Source organism: Cucurbita maxima, unplaced genomic scaffold (genome assembly GCF_002738345.1).
Source record: "Cucurbita maxima cultivar Rimu unplaced genomic scaffold, Cmax_1.0 Cma_Scf00006, whole genome shotgun sequence".
Lineage (NCBI taxonomy): Eukaryota > Viridiplantae > Streptophyta > Magnoliopsida > Cucurbitales > Cucurbitaceae > Cucurbita > Cucurbita maxima.
This window is the reverse complement of record NW_019272022.1, coordinates 1,700,330-1,721,818: the sequence shown is the minus strand read 5'-3', so window position 1 is coordinate 1,721,818 and position 21,489 is coordinate 1,700,330. Positions and strand designations below refer to the sequence as shown.

Below are 21,489 nucleotides of genomic sequence, written 5' to 3'. Positions count from 1 at the left end.
CTCGGAGGGTGTCGTGGTAAAATAGGGTTTGTGTGTTATTGGATTTTTAGAAAAAAATGATGAATCTTTAGAGGAATGGAGATGAGTCAAGTGTGATGTCTTGTCCCTTGTTAGGTTCTATGTTACTTTTTGAGCGTTTGACACCAAAGTTTTTTTTTTTTTTTTTTTGACTAAACGTTTTTAAGATTTTCGTGTATAAAATTATGATGGGTAATTCAGAATAAAAAAATAGATGACGGCCCTCTTTTTCACTCATCTTCATGCTCTAATTCACAATTCCTATACAATCTATGATGATTTGTATATTTGTCTCGATCTTCCTTGTACCTACTGCGTTCACAATCACGGTTATGTCCACGCTCGTAATCTCGACAACGTTCCATATTGCGATCATGATCCTTATCTCTCTCTCTCTCTCTCTCTCTACCTATATTTCTTTCATCACCTAGCCTTGATCATGACCGGGATATTTTCTTATGGACAACCAAGCAGACCTAGTGAAAATGAAATAACACATCCACAACTTAGACAATTAGACAAAGTTGAAAGTCAAATTCTAAGTATGCCAACACATATATAATAGAAGATGGAATTAAAAGCTATAAACGTATGGTGAAGCATCACAAAACTAAGCTTGGCAAAAGGCGATCGAATAACAAATTAAAGTCTTGGAGCAAAATCAAACCTAGGAACTAGTTCCAAAATTAGATGTCAAACTCATCTCTCACAAGTGGGTTACAAAATAAAGCATCTCTCGGATGGAACAATCGAGATATACAAGACTTGAATTGTAGCACGAGGATTCTCTCAACAATATGAACTAAACTATGATAAAATGTTTAGCCCATTGGTAAAAATCAATGATAGAAGTGAAAAATGTTCTCTTACATGGAGAGTTAATATGGACTAGACTATAATGAAATGTTTAGTCCATTGGCAAAGATCACTATCATATGGGTTTCACTAACAAGTGTCAAATAAAAATTAAAATTGGTGTAAGATAAATGTGAAGAATATTTTCTTACATGGAGAGTTAGAGGATCGAGAGATCTACATGAACCAAGAAAATGGATTTGAGAATGCGGCTCAACAGACTCTAAGATATATCAAAGGTACAAATGACTACGATCTTTTGTACAAAAGAAGCAAAAACTACAAGCTAGTTAGATACTGTAATGTTGACTATGCAGAAGACCACAATACCCAAAGATCAATCACAAGGTACGTATTCAAACTCGATTGAAAATAATTTATTGGTGCATCAAAAGACAACCAATAAAGTACATGACTGAAACTATTTGGGGAGGATTTGCACGAAAATTCAAGAACTATCCGAACTCAAAAATTCAAGAGAATCATAAACAAGTTGCTAGTGGGATGAACAACTCCATCAAGAATGGAACAAAAAACCTGTCATGGACTGGAAAGATAGCCAAAAATCAACAAGCTATAAAACAGCTCTCCATGAACTCAAATTCATAACAGTTTCATACAAGTATTTGTGTATTTACAGCCTCTGAAACTACATCTAATCAATCGGTAACAGATACATACAAGTATACGAGTACATACAACCTCTGAAACTACATCTAATCAAATTCAAAACAGGTACATACAATACAAGTATGAGTAGATACAGCCTCTGAAGGTTAATGTAACAGCCCTAAAAGAATGATTAGCTCTACATCTTCACAATAGAATGACTAAGGTGTGGTATCAAAAAAGGAAAAGTGGTGTGAATATAGGATAGGATACAAGAGCGCAAAAACAGAATAACGCACATCACAACATCCTCCAGGCTAACATACTCTAACAACATAGTAGTAAGCCATTACATGTCTGAAAACATTTAGACATGTCTGGACGCCAGCAATATTTAGCCATTACAACAAGAATATCATTGTCAATAAGTGCCAAGAAGTCAAGAAACATCATTCAAAAGAAACGTGAGAAGTTTAAACCAAGAGTTTCCTTATCAAATTAATAGAGCAAGGGATTGTCACGCATGCGTTCTTTCTCCGCATATCAGAGTTTAAAAGTCCCTGTTGTCCCCGAACCAACGGTTGTGTCCACTGAATGAAATCCTCGGTATCAAATGTCGTTTAAACTACAAACAGCAGAAAATGAGAGGTACTTCCAATCAGAAACAAAGTTAACAGTATGCAGTATGCTCTCCTATTGGTAATTACTATGTCAACATAAAGCAAACAAAATTTACGCAGTTAGTTACTGGAAACTGAGAACAGATGAGAGTCCAGTTTGCCATCAAACATTTAAATATAAGAATAACCTCAAAATGTTTTATTTAAATCAAGTAAAATTTCAGCACCGGAACAGATAAAAGTAAGAAAGTATAGAGATTCAGAAACACACTTCTTATAACAAGAAGCATATTATACCACATCAAATGCCTTTGACATGTGCCAGATACATGTGAAATGCATTTAACAAATGTCTACACATATGAGCATATGTATGACAATTTTTGAAGACATGAAGTAAAGCAGTGGATTATTTGCTCCATTTTATTTAAAAAGTTAATCGACATCATAAAAGAATAGTTGAAATATAAACAATTTTCAAAGTGATTATTCTAAGTGATACATAACAATGAAGACATCTGAAAATTGTAGAAGCCCTTGGTGGAATATGTTGTGGTTTGAAAAAAAAAAAATTAGTAAGTTCTCCATGATCAGGGTATAGGCAATGGTTAGAAAACTTCTATGGAAAGACTCTTGGATTCAAAACCTGTACTTGGCTCTTCGTTTTCCCAGAGCATTTTTTTAGTCAAAAGACGCTTGGGTTGAGGATTCATGTTCTTGAAGAGTCGCTGTAGAAGACTAAGGGACAAGCAAGTAAGCGACTATTGTGGTATTTTGGAATGATTAAAATGAACCTCTCTCTCTAGAGAGGAAGATAGGGGAAGGCGAATTTTGGATAGTCAGAATCTTCTTCAGTTAGATCAATGTTTAAAAAGCTTATTGCATCATCTTCCTTGTCGAAAACATTTTTCCAAGCAAGGTAAACATTTAAGACTAATTGGTATTTTTTGAAAGCTTAAACACAGTGAATAAGGTCCAAATAAAGCAGCCAGGGGTAGTCCTTGGGTCCAGATCACTATTCTTTATGTCTTAACGCTAGGGAGCATCATTTGTTCTTATAGATTGTTCTAACGGAAGGTGCTTGGGAAGCTTTTTCAGATCTTTTGTGTGTTTCTTGAGAGTTCAATTTCTGGGCAAAACCTAACATCTTTATTCTTCCTTGTGGTCACAATCTTGAAGGAAAATCAAGAGTTGTATAGGTCTCCATTGTAAATCCGTGGCTTGGGCATTTGTTTTGTCAGAAATCAGAGGCTTTTAGAGGGAGAGAATGAGCATATTTGGGAGGAAAACTTGGCTTGATAAAGACCCTTTTGGCTTTTTGGAGTGCTCTCCATCTCTCTCGAGGTTTTTTGCAATTACTTGCTTTTGAGAATATTTTAGTCTTGGTTTTGGGGTTTAGTAGTTTCTACTCCTAAAAGAATCATTGGAAACTTTTCGATAGTCAATGAAAAGTACTTGTTTCTTGTTCAAAAAAGACATGGATATAAACATAACTAATGTTAGGTTTCCTTTTCAGAAGATGCAAAATTAAGTGTTAGTCACAGAAACGATCTAACTCATATAATATTGCCTGACATCAACAATCTTCTTTACAAAGGAACTATACTTCTCATTGATGAAATGAAAAAGTACAAACTCCAATACAGGATACAAAAAACAGCCAAAACCCCAAGAAAGTTACATTGAAAAACACCGACTAAACACCGCCTCATAAGTCGCAGAACATATCATTAAACAACTATTACTAAACTGAAAAGGGAAACTTAAAAAAACACAATATAAAAACACCAACCAAACGAAAACGCAATCTTTAGTATTCTAACCCAGACTTCGAGATGAAAGCAGACCCCAGACTGAACCAGGCTGCCAAAACAGCTCCAACCCAACTCTTGAAAGAAAGCTTGATCCTCCAAAAACACACTTCTTTTCCATTCTTTTTCCATACACCTTCCATCTTGCCGCTCAAGTTTTTTCATTCTAGCCCTTTCAAGCTGTCTTTTTAACATCCCCTTTGCCTCGATTTGGAACTAAACTGATCGCAAACTTCGTACCATCTTCCACTACAGCTTCCTTAACCTTCTTCAAATCTTCCATATCTTTAGAAACTTCAAAAACCTCATTTGCCAACAATCAGAAACAGAAAACAAAGTATTTTGTGGCAGAAGTAGACTTATTCCAAACTACAAGGATTGAATAAGGTAACCCAGTCCCATCCAGGCAAACAATCACTTCAACAGCCTCTTTCCTCTTTTCTTTCCAAACTAATCATTAATCATAGACTATCATCACTACTATAGCTCACCTCAGAGATATCAGAAAGGCAAAAGAAGATGTCATGATCCTCTATTTTCCTTCTTGTAGATGTGGACCTGATTTTCCCTCTTACCAGATTGTTGGGAACCTTGAGAATGGAAGTACTTGGAAACCTCATGCCCGCCTTGGTAATGGAAGTATTTGGAAACCTCATGCCTCTTTTTGGTTTCAACTTGAGTATAATATAATACTTCCTTCAATTAAACTGTTGGAACCCTCATCTTGGCCATTAAAATTTCCTTTAATCTTAACATTTAATCCCAACTCAACAGTAAGGACGGATTAGATTTTATTAGAATTAGAGCAACTAAAATTAGAAACAAGGATAACAACAAAACTCTATTAACCTTTTAACTTTTTCCAACTTCAAAAGGCATGGCCATATTTGATCATATCTTTGACATAATCTTTGAAATCAAGTATCATTGATATGTATGAAAAATTCAAATAATAATAATAACTCCTAGCAGAAGAGCCCAAACCATGTCTGTGTTCTAATCTGTTCAATTATTTTAAAGAATGTAGATGTCAACTAGTCAACGTCTTGTGTATTTTAATCTAGCATATCATCAACAAATGCTAACCTTTATAATTATCAAATGGGAACGTAAAACTAGTGAAAAATGAGGCCAGTAAATAGTGCTAAACAAGAATAGAGGATACAACTATGGCAATAAAATCAACAATGATATTAGTCCTAAGAACCAAAAATGAACAATGATACTAGTCCTAAGAACCAAAAATCAACAATAATACTAGTCCTAAGAACCAAAAATCTACCACTGCTGCAACATTTTTTTAATTGGAAAGAAGAAATTTCATCAGAGCATGGATAGAGCAAACATATATTTCTAAAGAAAATCAGTTTTGAACAAGTTCATTAATTAGCATGTCCATATTTTAAGGACCTTAGAACATCACTAGTGTATAAAATGAAGCCTACAAATCCACCAGAATTTAATTTTAAAAATTGGGAAAAAGAAAAGAATTGTAAGAACGTACCTTTTTCCTGCAACAAATCAGATCATCCTCCTATAGGTAGAAGTGATACGCCAGAGTTCAGACAACAAACAGCATAGGCAAAAGGGCAATGGTGAACCAAAGAGACCAGAACATCAAGAGAGAACACAAATGAACATGAAAATCCATACTCTATAGTTTGAAGCATGTATGGTGAATGATTCAACTACTCAGAGGTAAGCCTCCGCCTCTTCCCATAGTCAGCATCCTTTGATCTAGAACGATTTTCTTCTTCTTGAGATAAGCGAGACTTGCTATGAGTCCTTGACGACCGTCCCCTATCCCACTCCTCCTCGTGCTCTGGTTCACGGTCTCTATACCTCTGATGATCAGAATATCTGTCCCTATCTTCCTTGTACCTATCACGGTCACGATCCCTGTCATGATGGCCACGCTCATGATCTCGGGATCGTTCCCTATCCCGATCCCTAACCTTATCCCTTTCTCGCCCTATATCTCTATCATCACGTGGCCTTCTATCTGGCCAATCATGTTCAGGACCAGGATCTTTTTCTTTGGATGTCTCTCTATCATATCCACCATCTCTATCATCTCGATACCTTCTATCAGAGGACTGTGACCAGTCCCTTTCAGAACCTCTATCCTTCTCCTTTGCAGAGTTTGCCCACGCCCCTCTTTCATGACTGCCTTCGCCATACTGCTGGTCGGACCCAGCTTCTTCTCCATAACTAGACTCGCCAGCTCTCCCTCCACCATGCTCTTCACTGCCCCATCCCCCCATACTAGGATCAGTCCACATTCCCATATTATGCCCATCAACACCTGATGATGGCATCATCCCCATTCCATTCATAGGCATACCTCTTCCAAAAAATGCTGGATTCACATGAGGAGCTACTCCAGGAAGGCCAACACCCCCAACAGGGGGAAAGGACGATAAAATTCCAGAAAAAGGGGGAGCTGGAGCTCCAGGAAAACCTCCATATGCGCCCATTCTTCCCATGGGTGCACCAAAAGTTGGATCAAAACCTTGACCCATCATTGACTGAGGATGCAAAAGAGGAGGGGTGCCACCAATTCCTTGGCCAAATCCAGTTCCACCATTCCCCATTATACCTCTTCCACCCATCCCACCTCCCCTGCCCCTCATTAGACCAGCTGGTCCTCTACCTCCCATTCCATGTGCATTACCTCTTCCCCAATTACCTCGCCCAGAACCTCTGTTGTTATCAACACCTTGATAATTGCCACCCGTTGCAATGTTACTTCCACCAATTTTACCGGCAGCTTCATTAGGACCTCTTCTTGCTTGAGGATTAGTGGCCTGAGCTATCTGCTGGTTCCTATTTACTTGGGCTTCTCCCATCCTCTTAACACTAAATGGTGATGCAAATGCAACAACACATGGACGTCCATTAAAAATATGGCCATTCATTCCCTCCTTGCAAGCCGTGGCAGCGGATGAGTCATAAAACTCAACCTGGCAGTAACCTTTTGATTTCCCACTAGCTTTCTCATCGAAGAACTTGACCTCCTTCAACGGACCATACTTGCAGAGTTCCACCTCAAGCTCAGCATCCGTAGTCCACCAATGTAAATCACCAACAAACAAAATCGTTCCACCACCACCTCCCCCTGCATTCCCCATATTACCTAACCCATTACCACCAGCCCCATTTACATTTACTCCACCACCTTGCCTTAACAAGCCTTCATTTTCTACGTTTCCAGGGTTTCCTAAAAGCCCACCCTGCGGTGGTTGGGGGTGGTGCTGTTGCTGTTGCTGTTGCTGTTGCTGTTGCTGTTGCGGAGCCTGGTGCGCAGCTGCGTTATTACTACTTCGCTCATCCAACTCGTTAGTTTTACTCCCTTGCCCTAATTCAACCCTAATCCCACCTCCACCGCCAATAGGAGGCCCCGATCCAGCCCCACCTCTGATAGCCATCTCGTTCGTTCTTAAATCTGGAATCTGATTGTATCCCTCGGTTGGTCTCACCGAAACACTGGGCCCGCCATCTCCTAAGCCAGAAACTTCCGTCGCACCTCCACCAACCCCAGGAATCGAAGCACCAGAACTGGGTGCTACAGCTGCAGGAGGCTCCCTCTTGGGCTCCTCCACGTTCTTAAATCCCAAATCTTCGTTCTTCCTCAACGACTGAAGAAACCCCTCCCCAACGTTAACATCGTTGTACAGGTCCTCGTATTCATCCTCATCTTCGCCCAAGAAACCATCATCAGCAACAGCAGAAATAGCCTCATTCCGATGAAACTGATCAATCTGATCCACACCCTCACCGAACCCTCCCTCTCCTTCATCCATCTCTACCTTCTTCAGCGACTTCCTCTAGCAAATCATTCAAATCAAGAAACCGAATGCAGGAAACATCAAGAAAAATCAAACGCAAGCACGTACGAGATGAATTTGAAAAGTAAGCAAGAGAAGATAGAGCTCAGAGATCGAGGCCCCAATTACGGAACAAGTGCAGAAGAAAAGAGGAAGAAAACGCACAGAGGAGAGAGAAAGAAACCCTTATCTGGAATCGCGCAAGGAAATCCTGGCAAAGTTTCCCCCATCTTCTTCTTAGATTGGCTTTATCATTTTGCTAAAGTCCGCCGTTAACGTTTGACGCTCATGATAGCAAATTGGTCTATCGTTATAAATATCTCTTAACTTTCTCATAATAAAAATACACTGAATTAATAAAAATACTTTTTTTTCAAAATTACAAACTTTAAATTTTTAATAATATCTATAAATAAATTTAAAAAAATCTAAAATAAAACAAATTAAATATTTTCTCTCCATATATATTTAAAATATTAAATATTAATTTCAAATTCTAATAGTATAAAATTAATTAACTCTTAATTTGACTACGGTCATATGCATGGTAAGACAAGTTGTGTCTATTGATGTAATCATTACAATCAAGTCGATACTTCATAGTTGTTAGTAATTATATATGGGTTAAAAGTTTGTTTTGCTAAAGTATCATTAACCCTCTAACGAACAATTTGTTTATGATCCAATTATAAATCAAGTCCCTATCGAGATCATAAGAGAGTGGGGCTCCATTTTCAAGTCTCCGAATCAACATTGAAGAAAACAACTCATCTACTTTCTTTATATGAAAAGTAACAAATTACGTCTCATAATATTATATTCTCAGCTCTCTATTTGATCAAGTCCTCAAAATAGTAGGTTAAATTACATTAATAACTTTAAATTTTTCATACCATCCATAATAATAAATTATAAATAAAACAATTAAAATTATTATGAAAAATAAATAATTAATTACGATATTTTAGAGCATAATATTTAATTTAAATTGATGTTTAATTATTTATTTATACATATTCATAACAGGCAGTAAATAAATAAGTATATAATTAATAAAATAAAAAACAAAATTTTAATTATAAATATTTAGTACGAAATCAAATATTATATATAGTAAGTAAAATATATTTATAAATCTTAACACTTATAATAATTTATTAAAAAACAATAAAATAAATTAAAAAAAGATTTATATATAAAACAATTGTTACACTAAGATATTTATTTAATTTTAAAAGTTATATATACATATAATTTATGAGTTAAAGATAAAAAAGAATTATGACATTTTTGTTTAAAGTATATTGAGATAAAGTTCTGGTGGACACGACCTCCGCGCGCGCACCGCACCTTGTTAGGACGTGTGGGGATTGAGGAGGGGCGCGCGAGGGTGTGTGGGGGGCAACACGCGCAGAGGGAGAAAGGGTAGGGCGCGAATGTGTGTGAGGGCAGAGGCGGGAAATTTTAATTTTTATAGCCCAACTTCATATCGATAACATTTATGTAACGAGTAGTACGTATGTCCTAATAATTTTGTTAGCACCAAAATTTTAATGACATTTTTTTATTGAATGACATTATTCCATAAATTTATGGATGGTACAATATTAAATACTAAATTAATAATTATAAAATATATATATATATATATATATATATATATATATTTAGATGAGGAAGAAAATGATAAATAAAAATACAAAAATAGAATATTGCATACCAAATTAATAATTACAAAAAAAAAAATAAGATGAGGAAGAAAATGAGAAATAAAAATACAAAATTTAAATTTAAACATCAGAAAAAACCATTCCAAAAGCCATAAATCTGAATGTCGGTGGACGGATCCCACCGACAATGATATAAACTCCTGTTGTCATCTTAACCGTACACGTGGCATCCAACCTCCATCATTGGCCCAGTTGGCACATTCCCCACGTACTAAACTTTGGTCCTAGCTGTTTTCTTAGACCATAATACCCTTCTACTTTTGGCAAAATTACCAAAAATGCTATTCCAGCGTATTTTCCCACTTTGTCGGGTCAAGCCCAACCTAACCGACGATCTCTAATATTATAATACTAACTATTTTTAATTATTTAATAAATACGTTGAATTACCATTTTAGTCTTTAATTAAATTACACAAAATGTTAAAATGACTAAAATCATATAAAACTCAAGTATTAAATATTTGCAAGTCACATTGTATCACTAATATCGTTTATAAACGTCAAATAAATCAACCTAATATCGTTTAACAATATTTGACGATTATAAACGATGTTAATGATACAATATTACGAGATTTTAAACGATTATGCTCTCCATCTGCCTCTCTGTTATACAATAATGTTAGTACTAAGAACCAAAAATCTATTACTGTTGCAACATTTTTTTAATTGGGAATAAGACATTTTATAAACGATGTTGGGGGTGGAGAGTAGAGTCCTTTTTCGAGCCTGTTTAGCTAACGAAGAGGCAAGTGGAGATTGAGACGAGATTGGGGGTAGAGAGCAGGATCCCCATCTCCGACCCCATTCAACTAACGAAGAGAAATTTTTATCTGTTTCCTCTTATAGTCCCTATTAGATGAACAAGACTCTCCACAATGGTATGATATTGTCCACTTTTGAATATAAACTCTCATGACTTTGCTTTGAGCTTCTCCAAAAGGCTTCATTCCAATGGAGTTAGTATTCCTCACTTATAAACCCATGATCATTCCCTAAATTAGCCGATGTGGAACTTTCATTCATTTAGGACAGATCCTCTCCCAACTTCAACTTTACGAATTAAAATCATTTGAATCAAATTTATAAAATATAAAATTAAAATTTTGAAATACTAAAATGGTGAAAAATGAAGCATAAATATTTATAATAAAAACTTTTAAAATTTAAAATTTTAGTGGTTTATTTTAGGCAACAACTTTAATTTATATTATAATTTATCTGTAATTTTCCTTTTATTTTCTTTATTGATTAATATCGGGTTAATTATTCAGATTTAATTATAAAAGTGGTGACGCGCTTACTTATGATAATTAATTCTTTATTATATTTAGAGAAATTAATTTGTCGGTCTCCAAACAATAATTAATTATATAACACACAAAGAAAATACAAAAAATGTACACTTGGCTTACCATACTCTAATATAATATTGAAGCTTCTATTATATAAATTTTAATTAACTTCTAAGTTTCATAATTAAAATTCGATTCTAAATATTATAATATATTACGTAAATGTAAAAATTTTATGCAACCACAACACAATCCAATCAGAGGAATCTGAGTAAATGAGAGGTACATGAATGAACCAAGACCACAACACAATCGGAGGAATCTGAGTATAAGATAACTAAAAAAGAAGTATGGAAAGTCACTACATATACAAATAAGGTGTACCTTCCTTTTAAGTGGCTAAGGGAATGTTGAGGCCATTAGGTACCGAATCCAGATTTTGAATTCTGGGTATGGGTCGTTACACTATATATAGTGACTTTTATTTCATGGTCTCCTTAACGGGTGTCGGTATATGAGTAAGTAATCCTACTGTTGGAGTTAAAAAGTGCAAACACATGTAACACGGCTGACGTGTAAAATAATTATTAAATAAAAAAAACCCAAAAAGAAAAGAAAATAAAATGCGGGATGAGTCAGAAAAAGAGAATTCCAGTGGTTTAGTTGTAATAATTTTCATCTCTGAGCCCAATTTGTTCTTTTAAACTCTCACTCCTTCTCTCTGCTATCGTCTTCCTTTCGCACTCACTTCGCTCCAATTCCCACAAACTCAGCCCTGTTTCTCTTCCTCTTACGATTCACAATGCAGCAGCTCCGTTGCGGCACAGCCGCCGGGACAATGCTCCTTGCCGTGCTTCTCCTCGTGAGTTCTGCCGCTAGGGCTCACAACATCACGAAGTTGCTTGCGAAGCACCCGGAGTTCTCCACCTTCAACGACTACTTGACTACTACTCACCTCGCGCCGGAGATCAACCGGAGAACCACTATTACCGTCTGCGCTGTCGATAATTCCGTCATGTCCGATCTCTTGGCGAAGAAGCTTTCTATTTACTCCATCAAGCACACGCTCTCGCTCCATGTCCTCCTAGACTACTACGGAGCCAAGAAGCTTCACCAGATCACCAATGGCACTGCTCTCGTAGCGACTATGTTTCAGACCACCGGCGCTGCTCCCGGTGCTTCCGGTTTCGTCAACATCACAAATTTTAAGGGCGGGAAGGTAGGATTTGCTCTTCAAGATAGTGACGCCATTGATGCGATGTTTGTGAAATCTGTGGAGGAGGCTCCGTACAATATCTCTGTGATTCATATCAGTAAGATCTTGCCGTCGGAAGTGGCGGAGGCTCCAACTCCGTCTCCAAGTGAGATGAATTTGACCGGATTAATGTCCGCTCACGGTTGCAAGGTCTTCGCCGATGCGTTTCAGGCCTCCGACGCTGCGAAGGTTTTTCAGGAAAACGCAATCGGTGGATTGACGATTTTCTGTCCTGTTGATGACGCTTTCAAGGCGTTTTTGCCGAAGTATAAGAACTTGACGGCCGCTGGAAAGACATCGTTGCTCGAATACCACGGATTGCCTGTTTACATGTCTATGTCTATGCTTAAGTCCAACAATGGCGTAATGAACACCTTGGCTACAGACGGCGCCAACAAGTACGATTTCGTCGTGCAAAACGATGGCGAAGTGGTCACTATCCAAACGAAGGTTGTAACCGCCAAGGTCACCAGCACGCTTCACGACGAGCAACCAGTGGCGATCTACACGATCAACAAAGTTCTGAAGCCAAGAGAGCTCTTCAAGGCTTCTCCGTCTCTGTCACCGTCACCGGCTCCAGCGCCCGAGGAGGAGAAACCTGCCGACGCGCCAAAGCCTCATTCTCGTCGGCACAAGGGCACAACGACTCCTGCAGCAGACTCACCGGAAGATTCCCCGTCGGACGAAGATTCGGCAGATAAGACAGCGGACGACACTGGTAGCGCGGCGAGGCTGGATGGATGGAGATTTGTTTTGGCCGGAATTTCTGGATTGGCAGCGCTTCTTCTCCTGTAAGTCGTCCTCTTCACATTGCCGGCCCTAAATTATTTTTTTCCATATCCTAATTTTTTCCTATTTTTATTTTTATTTTATTAGACTTCGAATAATTGTTTTTTAAAATAATTCCAATCGGTTGTATTGTGCAATGAATGATCTGTCGTGTTTATTTGTTACTTTTTATTATTATTATATTTTTCAGTTTGGAATGAATAGAAATTTCTACTACTGTGATTTGTTTTGATAGTGAAACTTTCAACACCGTTTGTTAATCACTTAATTAATTAATGTAAATTTAAATGAAGATTGTGATTAGTTTTTTTTATTCTTTTTTGGTTTAATAAAATCTTGGGCTGATTCGAGTGCATTTAATGCGGCTTCATTTTGTTGTAAATTTAGACCGTGCATGTAGCATGATTAAGATGTTTTGGTTTGTATCTTTTCATTTCATTCCCATCTAGCCATCGAAGGAAGGAAGAGAAGATCATTAGGTGTATATTTCTGTAGCTCCTTACGTTGATTCTTTGTAGCTACTCTCCTGGAGTGTCGGGGCCCTACCTGGCCCTTCAACAAGCCTATCTTGTCCTTCATGTCTATGCTAATGTCTCTGTTATGCTTATGTCTCAACATATATCTTCATACCCACTTTGCGTGGTGGTATGTTGGATGATGCCTCGTCCTCCTCGATCGCATCATGGCATTCTTCTATGTTGGCCCGCATATGGCCGAATGGGGCGTCTCTTGAGAGACGCCCCTTTGCTTGTCATGGCGTGAGAGTCACAACCTACTCTCTTCATACTATGGTTGTAACATTCTCCTCCACTTAACTTAGTCATCGTCCTCGATAACTTATTTCCATTGATTTATTTGTAGTTATTCGTATTTTCATTTTCTTTTGAATAATTTATTTATATATATATATATATATTTTATAATTTGATTTAATAAATTTGAAAAGTATAATGTTAATATTGAATTTTGTGATTTAGGCATCTTATTCACCGCATAACTTTTAAAAGATAAGACCTAAAATGAAGAGCTTTTGTCATTTTTCAAATATTACATTTTGTAACCTTCAAGTTTCTTCCTCCCCTCAAAAGCAAGTGTTTGGATCTTTCTTTTTATGTCTTAAATTAAATTAAATAATTATATAAAAATATACCTTTAAAAATGTAAAAATGTAACATTTTTATAAACAATGTCATAGAGTTAGCCATAAGTTCAAGATAATGAAAACGCCGGACTACAATTTAAACATAAATGTAATTATCTTAGCTTTGATTTCATGGCCTCTAAACTATCGATGGAATCTTACCTTTACTTGAAAATAATAGTAGAATGTGACTTGAGTATGAGAATTTTAAAAAATACTCAGTAAGTAATTTCACTATTAGAGTCGGAAAATGCATACACATGTAATCATAGTGGGACCTATCCTTTTGCAAAAACATCATGACATAACATTGAGTTCTGTTTTTTTAGTCTATATAGGTTTGTATGTGTAGACGTGCGCACATGAACCCATTAGATAGGCTTGTATACTTACCCCTGGACTCAGCTCATTAGACTAGTGCAGGCTCATGTTTCTAGATACTATGGAAAGAAATGACCCGCTACCCACTAACAAATGTAAATATCGTAAGGTACGCATTTGTACTAAACATTATAGTGACACATTAAAACATACATGACATTTAACCACACCATAGAACAAGAAAAATAAATAATGTTGAAAGGGTGCTAAAATTTTTGCGTCACAACATAGAACAAGAAACCATCCATTATTACATTCATATATTTGAAAAGTCAACAAAAAGTCGTCGATCATCTTCTCCAATCGCCTGCAGAATTTCAGGTCATAACATTTTTGCACTACACACCACCAAAACCACCATGGAACCCAAATTTAAAATCTTATTAACAGCCCAACAAAAAGCTTCAGAAAATGGCGGCCACCCCAAAAACAGGGGCCAAAACAGAGACCAACCCACCTTTCAAAAATGAAGAACACGACTCATTATAAAACGGCGTATATATATTATTACCATTCGGCGGCGGCGGTGCCGGTGGCGGCATAAACTGGCAGCACTGGACAATAGTGGGAGGACAGTTCGCCGGGGGAACCGGCACTGGAAGTGGCTCTGGCTCTGCAATTGGCGGCGGTGGTGGAGGCGGCGATAGTGGTTGTGCATCAGAAGGAGGTGGGCGGCAGGCAGATTGACAAAGGGCGCAGTTATCGCAGGAGGTGGGTGTGGGCATGGAGGCGTCGTCGGCGGCGGTGATGGTGGATTTGAGGTGGAAGACGATAACCAGAGCCAGAAATTTCGCCGGAGACATGATGAATCGGTGGGGATTTGAAGGGAATTGAGGGATTGAGATTTATAAACGAAGAAAACAAATGGGATTTGGGTGATTCTTGAAAACGGCATGCGGTGGGGGAAGACATGTGTCGAGTGGAAGAAACAGAGTAAGGTTTGAGCACCGCCATGTTTATCGACAAAGATTTGGAGGGTTTGTTAATCAGTGTTTGATTAGTGTAAGTGTTCTTATGGGTATCCCATCTGTAATTTGGTATAAATGTTCTTAATTTTATTGGAATTCATTTCTTGACACATGTCTTGGAGTGGCAGTGTTGAATCTTGGGATCACTTGTTCTTTGATTGTCGTTTTAGTTGGGTAGTATGGACTCGGGTTTCGTGTCGGAGATGTTTTAGCCACCACATTTTTTTCGACCGACATTGCGTTAGCATACACTTGCTAGATGGGCACGGGTGAGCGTCGTTAGTGTCATGTTTAGAGCCTAGAGGATATTTAGTACTGAATTATAGTTTACCATATATATAATATTTGATATTTTATTATATATAAATATTTTACCGTTTATTACTCTTTCTCTATCTATTTTGATTATAAATAGAGAACTTTTGCTGGTAGTTTTAGCAAATATTCTTATACGGGAATAAAATTTTCGGCTTCATGGGTCAGTTGTTGCCAATTGCCCTCGTGTACTATCTTAAATATTATTCAAGTTGATATAGTTGCTCGTGCTTATTCTGGTTGGGAGGACATTTGAGTTGTTCCTATTCGAAACTTCTTCTTCGGATTTTGACGAGTTATTTCTTTTGGACATTTTTTTTTTGTCTTTTTCGGGTAGTGAGGCTTTGGTTTCTATGTAGTTTTGTGTCTTGATCTCGGGTTTTGAGATTCATTTTTTTACTATGAATTAGCTGTCAACTTCTCCCTACCCGATAGTTATATGTTGTAAGCCATTGTTGTTGCATTTTTTGTTTGCATCACATATAACACCAATTTCAATATTTCAAATCTTGCTTTCAAAACTCTCTTTCGAAATCTCTCTTCCCCGTTTTCTAAAACCTTCTTCTTGAACCAGGGTCAGAGGCTCGAGAATACGTTGCTTGGCCGTAGGCGACGCAATAATGAATTCACTTAACTCACTTCTTGTTAGGAAGTGAGTGCCACACAACCGCAGGTCCGCTGCTATCGAAATTGTGATTGTGACAAGTGGGCTGTGATATGCTAACAAAGAGAAAAAAGAAAAATTTATTCCATCAAATAAAGACAGGTCGCCTTATGAATATTGACCGACTCGAGAGTGATGAACTTCAACCTTGAAAAAAGATCAAGAAATGGAAGATACATTTTTGTTAAATATTGAAATGAGTGAAGATACAATATTTTCTTCAAGTTCTAAGCTCCTCGAGGCACAAAATCACTAACAACAAGGCTAAATAAGCCGTCAAAACGAAACCAAACACGAAACATTTCGATCGAGTGCCTACCGATGTTTCACAACATGTTTTACGGAAAATAACATCATGTTAAGGAATAGCATCATCCAACGTCGCCATGTTAGCATGCATCGTCAATATCATTCAAAGTTATCATAAACACATCATAATCATCGTAAAACATCATTTTATAATTCATACATCATAAAGGCATCATAAACATAAAACATAACAGCACGTGTCGTCATATGTCAAGCATTGGTTTAACCAATTCTATAGTAAAACCACTTACTTGTTTGACCTTAGTCGATATTTTCTTAAATTTGCGTTTGTTAAGCTTTCGTTCCTCGAAATTGCTCCAAATGTTGTTGGGGATCATTTCCTATTAAGTTGTTCATCGCCTTTTGGTAGTATTTCACCATTCTAATATAATTCAACTTAAATTTGTGAAATAAGGCATTATAATGATCTCGAATATCTTATTTAGGGTCAAAATCAGCTCTAGAAGGGGTAAAAAACATATGGGTCGATGTCAAAATTGTTAAACCGAGTCGATCGAGCCATTTTTTAGGTGAAGGACGGCAGATAGTCGAGTTGAGCTGCAAGCCAATGAGTTTTTTTTTTTTTTGCTTCGGGTTGACAGTGGCACAATAGGGCATTGACGCATGTGCAACCCAAGTCTGGTCGAGGCGCAAGTATCGAGTCAGTTAAAGCTGGTTAATTCGAGAATAGTGTTAATTAAAAGTCTACAAAAGAGCTAATTACTGACAATATTTCTATACTCATACACGACAACTTGTTTTTTCGAGTGGTACGTGAATTTGTAGTGACGAATGCAAAGACGAGTGCCGTCTATGAAATTAAATAGTAATATACAAAACTGATAGGTATTAAATATAAAATTAATTTACATGGAGTTGATTATTTCATTTTTTAGATTTATTATATATGAAATTAAAAATTTAAAAATTAAATTGTAAAAGTATTAATTTAATTATTTTTTTATTTGCTAAGGATAAAGAGACCTTTTTCGGAATCGAACCATAACGTGCACAAAATTTGAATTCAGTTGCCCCGCTGAACCCAATTCTTCCTCTCTGCTACTCCAACCGTTCTTCATGGCCAATTTCTGAAGCATGGCGACGATGGAGAAGCTGTTCGTGCAGATTTTCGAGACGAAGAAGTGGATCATCGACCAGGCCAAGCACCAGTCCAATCTCTTCGACCAACACCTCGCGTCCAAGCTCATTATCGATGGAATTGTTCTTCCGCCATGGCTCCACTCGTCTTTTCTTCCGCCCCCCATTTCGCATCTTGAAGGTAACTTCTTACTCTTCTCATAATTTTTTTTTTATTTCTTATGCTCCATGGTTAGTTAGGTATATTGAAGCAAGAAATTGCCTCATTTTGCGTACTTTTTTGCTCAATTGGTTTCTCGAAGTTGCAGAAGTGAACAAGAATTTTGTTCCTGGAGTTGCGTTCCCGCGGTCGCCGCTTGAGACACATTTTAGTTTGAACGAGGGATTGGTTGCAGACAGGTGGGAGGAGTTGCAGCATAGGTCAAATGAAGAAGCTGGTTCTTTAAATGATGATTTTGACGCAGGAATAAGGTCATCTGTTTTACCACAGTACAACATAAGTGACGCTGGTTTTGCCCTAAATTGCGCCCCTTATCATGATACGAGTCCTTTTTCTCCTCAAAGTCGAGGAGGCGTAGTTTCAGAAAATTTTCAAGATCCTACTCTGTCATTGGCACGGTTACTCAGATCTAAATCTAGGCAAAGGGCTTTAAAGTTGCGTAATAGTGTTAAATCCGCTAGGTGTCGATCAAGGTGTGAGGACAAGGATGATTGCATTGCTGGTGGGATCACGGGATCTGCTATTGATTTGCTGCGAGTTGATGAAGATGAATCAAAGTTGGTCAAGCCATCTAGTAGCTGTAAGGGAATTGTTTCTGCAGAAGAAGAAACTAATGTTTGTTGGGAGCAGAAGGATATCTCTGTTTTCTCTGATAAAATTACAATCGTTGGAAGCCCTGGGTTGCAAAGTAGCTCTATTAATGTGGATAATTCTTTAAAGAGTTCCTCAAAAGATGAAGGGTTACGCGTAGCTGCAGGTTCAACACAGGGTTCTTGTCAAGTGAATGAACAATTCGACTTGCCTAGACCTTTGTCCGGAAAGATTGATTACTGTGAGGAAGGGTCGGGGTATTGCAGGTGCGAGGAATATAATTTTGGTAACACTGACCAGTTTAGGTTGCAATGTAGCTCTTTGGATGAGGATAAATCTTTATGCATTTCCCTTGAAGATGAAAGAGCGTGTCCTGGAAGCTCAAAATTGCATTCTGATCAAGTGGACGAGCAATTAAACTTACCTAAACCTTCGTCTAGCAATATTGAGTGCCATGAAGAGACATTATTAGAACATTGCAGGAGCCAGGAATGTAATCTTGATAATGCTCTACAATCTGGGTCACAACATAGCAACCTAGATGCAGACGACTATGGAAAATTATTGGACTTGTCTAAACCTTCTTCTGCCAACATCGAATGCTGCGAAGAAACTGTTTTAGGACATTGTAGGAATTGGGAATGTAATCTTAACAGTGCCCAAGGGTCTGGGTCGCAGTACAGCTCCCAGGATGTGGATAATTCTTCGAATGTTGACTCTGAGAATGGAAGATCATGTCCCATTGGAAACTCAACAGTGCATTCTGTTCAAGTGGAAGAGCAATTGGACTTATCTAAATCTTCTTCCGATAATATGGACTGCTGTGAAGAAGAAATATTAACACATTTCAGGAGTCAGGAGTGTAAATTTAGCTATGCTCAACAATCAGGGATGCAACATAGCTCCCTGGATGCGGATAATCCTCCATGCCTTTCCTCTGAAGATGGAACTTTATGTCATGTTGGAAGTTCAAAACGACATTCTGATCAAGTGAGTGAGCCGTTGGTGTTGTCTAGACCTACTTCGGTCAATATTGAATGCCATGAAGAAGGACTAGGAGGCTGCACGACCCAGGACAATAATTTTGATAATAACGCAGAACAGTCTAGTTTAGAGAAAATTTCCAGTTCACCTATAATGGAAGTAAGGGAGAAAACATCAGATAAGAAGCCCTCCACTTTTCTGGATGACAAGAGGGCTGTTAATAAAAAAGGAAAATGCAATTCACCCCTTCCCGTGCCTGTGCCACAGATTCAGGTAGACTCAGAAAAGCAAGATGATTCTTCTAAAGGTGTATCTGAATCGCATAGGGAGAAGAGATACCAAGACAGAGGATATTTAAATGGGAATTCTCTCTCGTCTGATGACACATCACTGCTAGGTCATGAAAAAGTAATTGCTTGTTCTTTGCTGCAAAGTGATGAACCTGCTGAACAAAATAGTTCTTTGAAAGATGGAGCATCAATTTTTCAGTTTTCCCATGAAAATGTAGTTGAGATCCTACTAGTGGATACAGACGATGCATTAGTTTTGATGAGAGACACAGAAACGTTTAGAGATCTCATGGTCATGGCTCCTGGTGCTCCTTCCGCCGGTGAAAGGGATAGTAATTGGGAGCAGAAACTGAAAAGTTCAGGCATATCTCAGTGTAAAGATTCAGATTCTTTTGAGGGATACACTGGGGACTTTAATGGTAACCCTCATTGCACATCAACAGAGTGTCAGACTGCAGAAAAATTAAAAGAGTTAAAAGCTTTCTGCTCAGTTTCGAAGGCATCTAGTTCTCATGAAAACCAGAGAATGGTTGAGCTGCAATTGGAGAACAGTATTGATGCATCTTTAAGCTTGAGGAATGAGAAACTTCAAGTTATCAACAGGAGTCCCGTAGATAAAAAATTGATGCAGGAATTTGACTATGAAAAACCTGTCCTTGAATTTCAACGATTATCATTTTGTGAAGAAGGTTACCTACAACCAAATGTGAACATGAGCCCTGTAGAAATATTGCTGTTGGAAAAGGAAGCTCACATAGTGCAGGGGTCTGAATCTTCTCCCACGCTTACAGCCAAAGAGGTATATATTAGAACGGAAGATTTATTCTTGTTAGTGTTTTTCAATGTCAACTGCAATACCCCTTCGGGATTAATTGCTGGTTGCACCAAAAAAAAAAAAAATGAAGAAGGCTTGAAGTACACGATAAATAAAGTATACATATAGACACATATAATATGAGAAGCTTGCATGATGTATGAGATATAGCAAATAAGAGGCATTTGATGACATTTCTGTTTCTTGTTTTCATTTTCCTATTTCTAGTTTTTGAGAATTTTTTTTTTTGTAACTATTTTTGTTTTATCATTTTCAAGTAAATTTTGGACCAAAAGAAAAAAAAAAAAAAAAAAAAACTGCTTGTTTCCAAATTTTCAAAAACATATAAAATATTTTTAGTTACAAACTTCTTAGTAAATATAACAAATTCAAAATGAAAATATAATTTGTAACCTTTTAATTTCAAAAAATTATATTTCTAGTAGAACTTTCATTTTTGTTGTATAAAATTTTAGAGAATAAGAAGTCAGCCAAACACATCTATTGTCCTTTTTCTTTTTTTAATTACAAATGAAGGGATTAGAAAAAGTTAACTATGAATCTTATGAGGCATTTGGATTGAGAAGAATAATAAATTTTTTTAGAGAAGTTGAGAGATCGGGTTAGGAAGTTTGGGAGGGGGTTAGATTTCATGCCTTCTTATGGGCTTCGATCACCAGACGTTTTTGTAATTATGAGTTTGGTCTTTATTCATTTGGATTCAAGTCTTTTTTGTAGTTAAAGTTAGACTCTTTTTTTTGTTGGAGATTATTTTTTATGCCCTGGTATATTCTTTCAGAAGCGTGGTTTCTTACACACAAAAAAAAAAAAAAAAAAAAAAAAAAAAAAAAAAAAAAAAAAAAAAAAAAAAAAAAAAAAAAAAAAAAAAAAAAAAAAAAAAAA

At 37.1% G+C, this 21,489-nt stretch overlaps 3 protein-coding genes across 7 annotated transcripts in view; 2 read left to right on the top strand and 1 right to left on the bottom strand.

The window, feature by feature from the left end:
- Positions 1-1,563: 1,563 nt before the first annotated feature.
- Positions 1,564-7,975, bottom strand: LOC111480534 (cleavage and polyadenylation specificity factor subunit CG7185-like). 3 transcript variants are annotated; one of them, XR_002717853.1, is made up of 3 exons: positions 5,567-7,975; positions 5,418-5,447; positions 1,564-2,107 (listed from the first exon to the last, which is right to left on the bottom strand). XR_002717853.1 is itself a non-coding variant. In XM_023125634.1 (2 exons), exon 1 carries the CDS (start codon positions 7,714-7,716, stop codon positions 5,602-5,604), a length of 2,115 nt encoding a protein of 704 aa, XP_022981402.1. In that variant the 5' UTR covers positions 7,717-7,975; the 3' UTR covers positions 3,688-5,447; positions 5,567-5,601. The 3 variants fall into 3 exon arrangements, 1 of the variants encoding a protein (XP_022981402.1); XR_002717852.1 differs by having other exon boundaries at positions 5,418-7,975; XM_023125634.1 differs by lacking the exon at positions 1,564-2,107 and having other exon boundaries at positions 3,688-5,447.
- A 3,495-nt stretch (positions 7,976-11,470) lies between these two features.
- On the top strand, positions 11,471-13,067 carry LOC111480589 (fasciclin-like arabinogalactan protein 1). Its single transcript, XM_023125713.1, has one exon. The coding sequence runs from the start codon at positions 11,570-11,572 to the stop codon at positions 12,815-12,817; it is 1,248 nt and encodes a 415-aa protein (XP_022981481.1). The 5' UTR covers positions 11,471-11,569; the 3' UTR covers positions 12,818-13,067.
- Positions 13,068-17,599: 4,532 nt separating this feature from the next.
- Positions 17,600-21,489, top strand: part of LOC111480501 — a 9,891-nt gene continuing 6,001 nt past the window's right edge. Inside the window, exons 1-3 of one of the 3 annotated variants that reach the window (XM_023125576.1) lie at positions 17,600-17,868; positions 17,990-18,564; positions 18,604-20,571. In XM_023125576.1, coding sequence (XP_022981344.1) covers positions 17,685-17,868; positions 17,990-18,564; positions 18,604-20,571 — 2,727 coding nt within the window. In that variant the 5' untranslated portion in view covers positions 17,600-17,684. Of the gene's footprint in view, positions 17,869-17,989; positions 20,572-21,489 lie in introns of all 3 variants that reach the window. The other 2 variants (XM_023125575.1, XM_023125574.1) reach the window with 2 other exon arrangements.

Coding starts and splice junctions, on each gene's coding strand:
- LOC111480534 (XM_023125634.1), bottom strand. CDS start 7,716: ATGGATGAAGGAGAGGGAGGGTTCGGTGAGGGTGTGGATCAGATTGAT.
- LOC111480589 (XM_023125713.1), top strand. CDS start 11,570: ATGCAGCAGCTCCGTTGCGGCACAGCCGCCGGGACAATGCTCCTTGCC.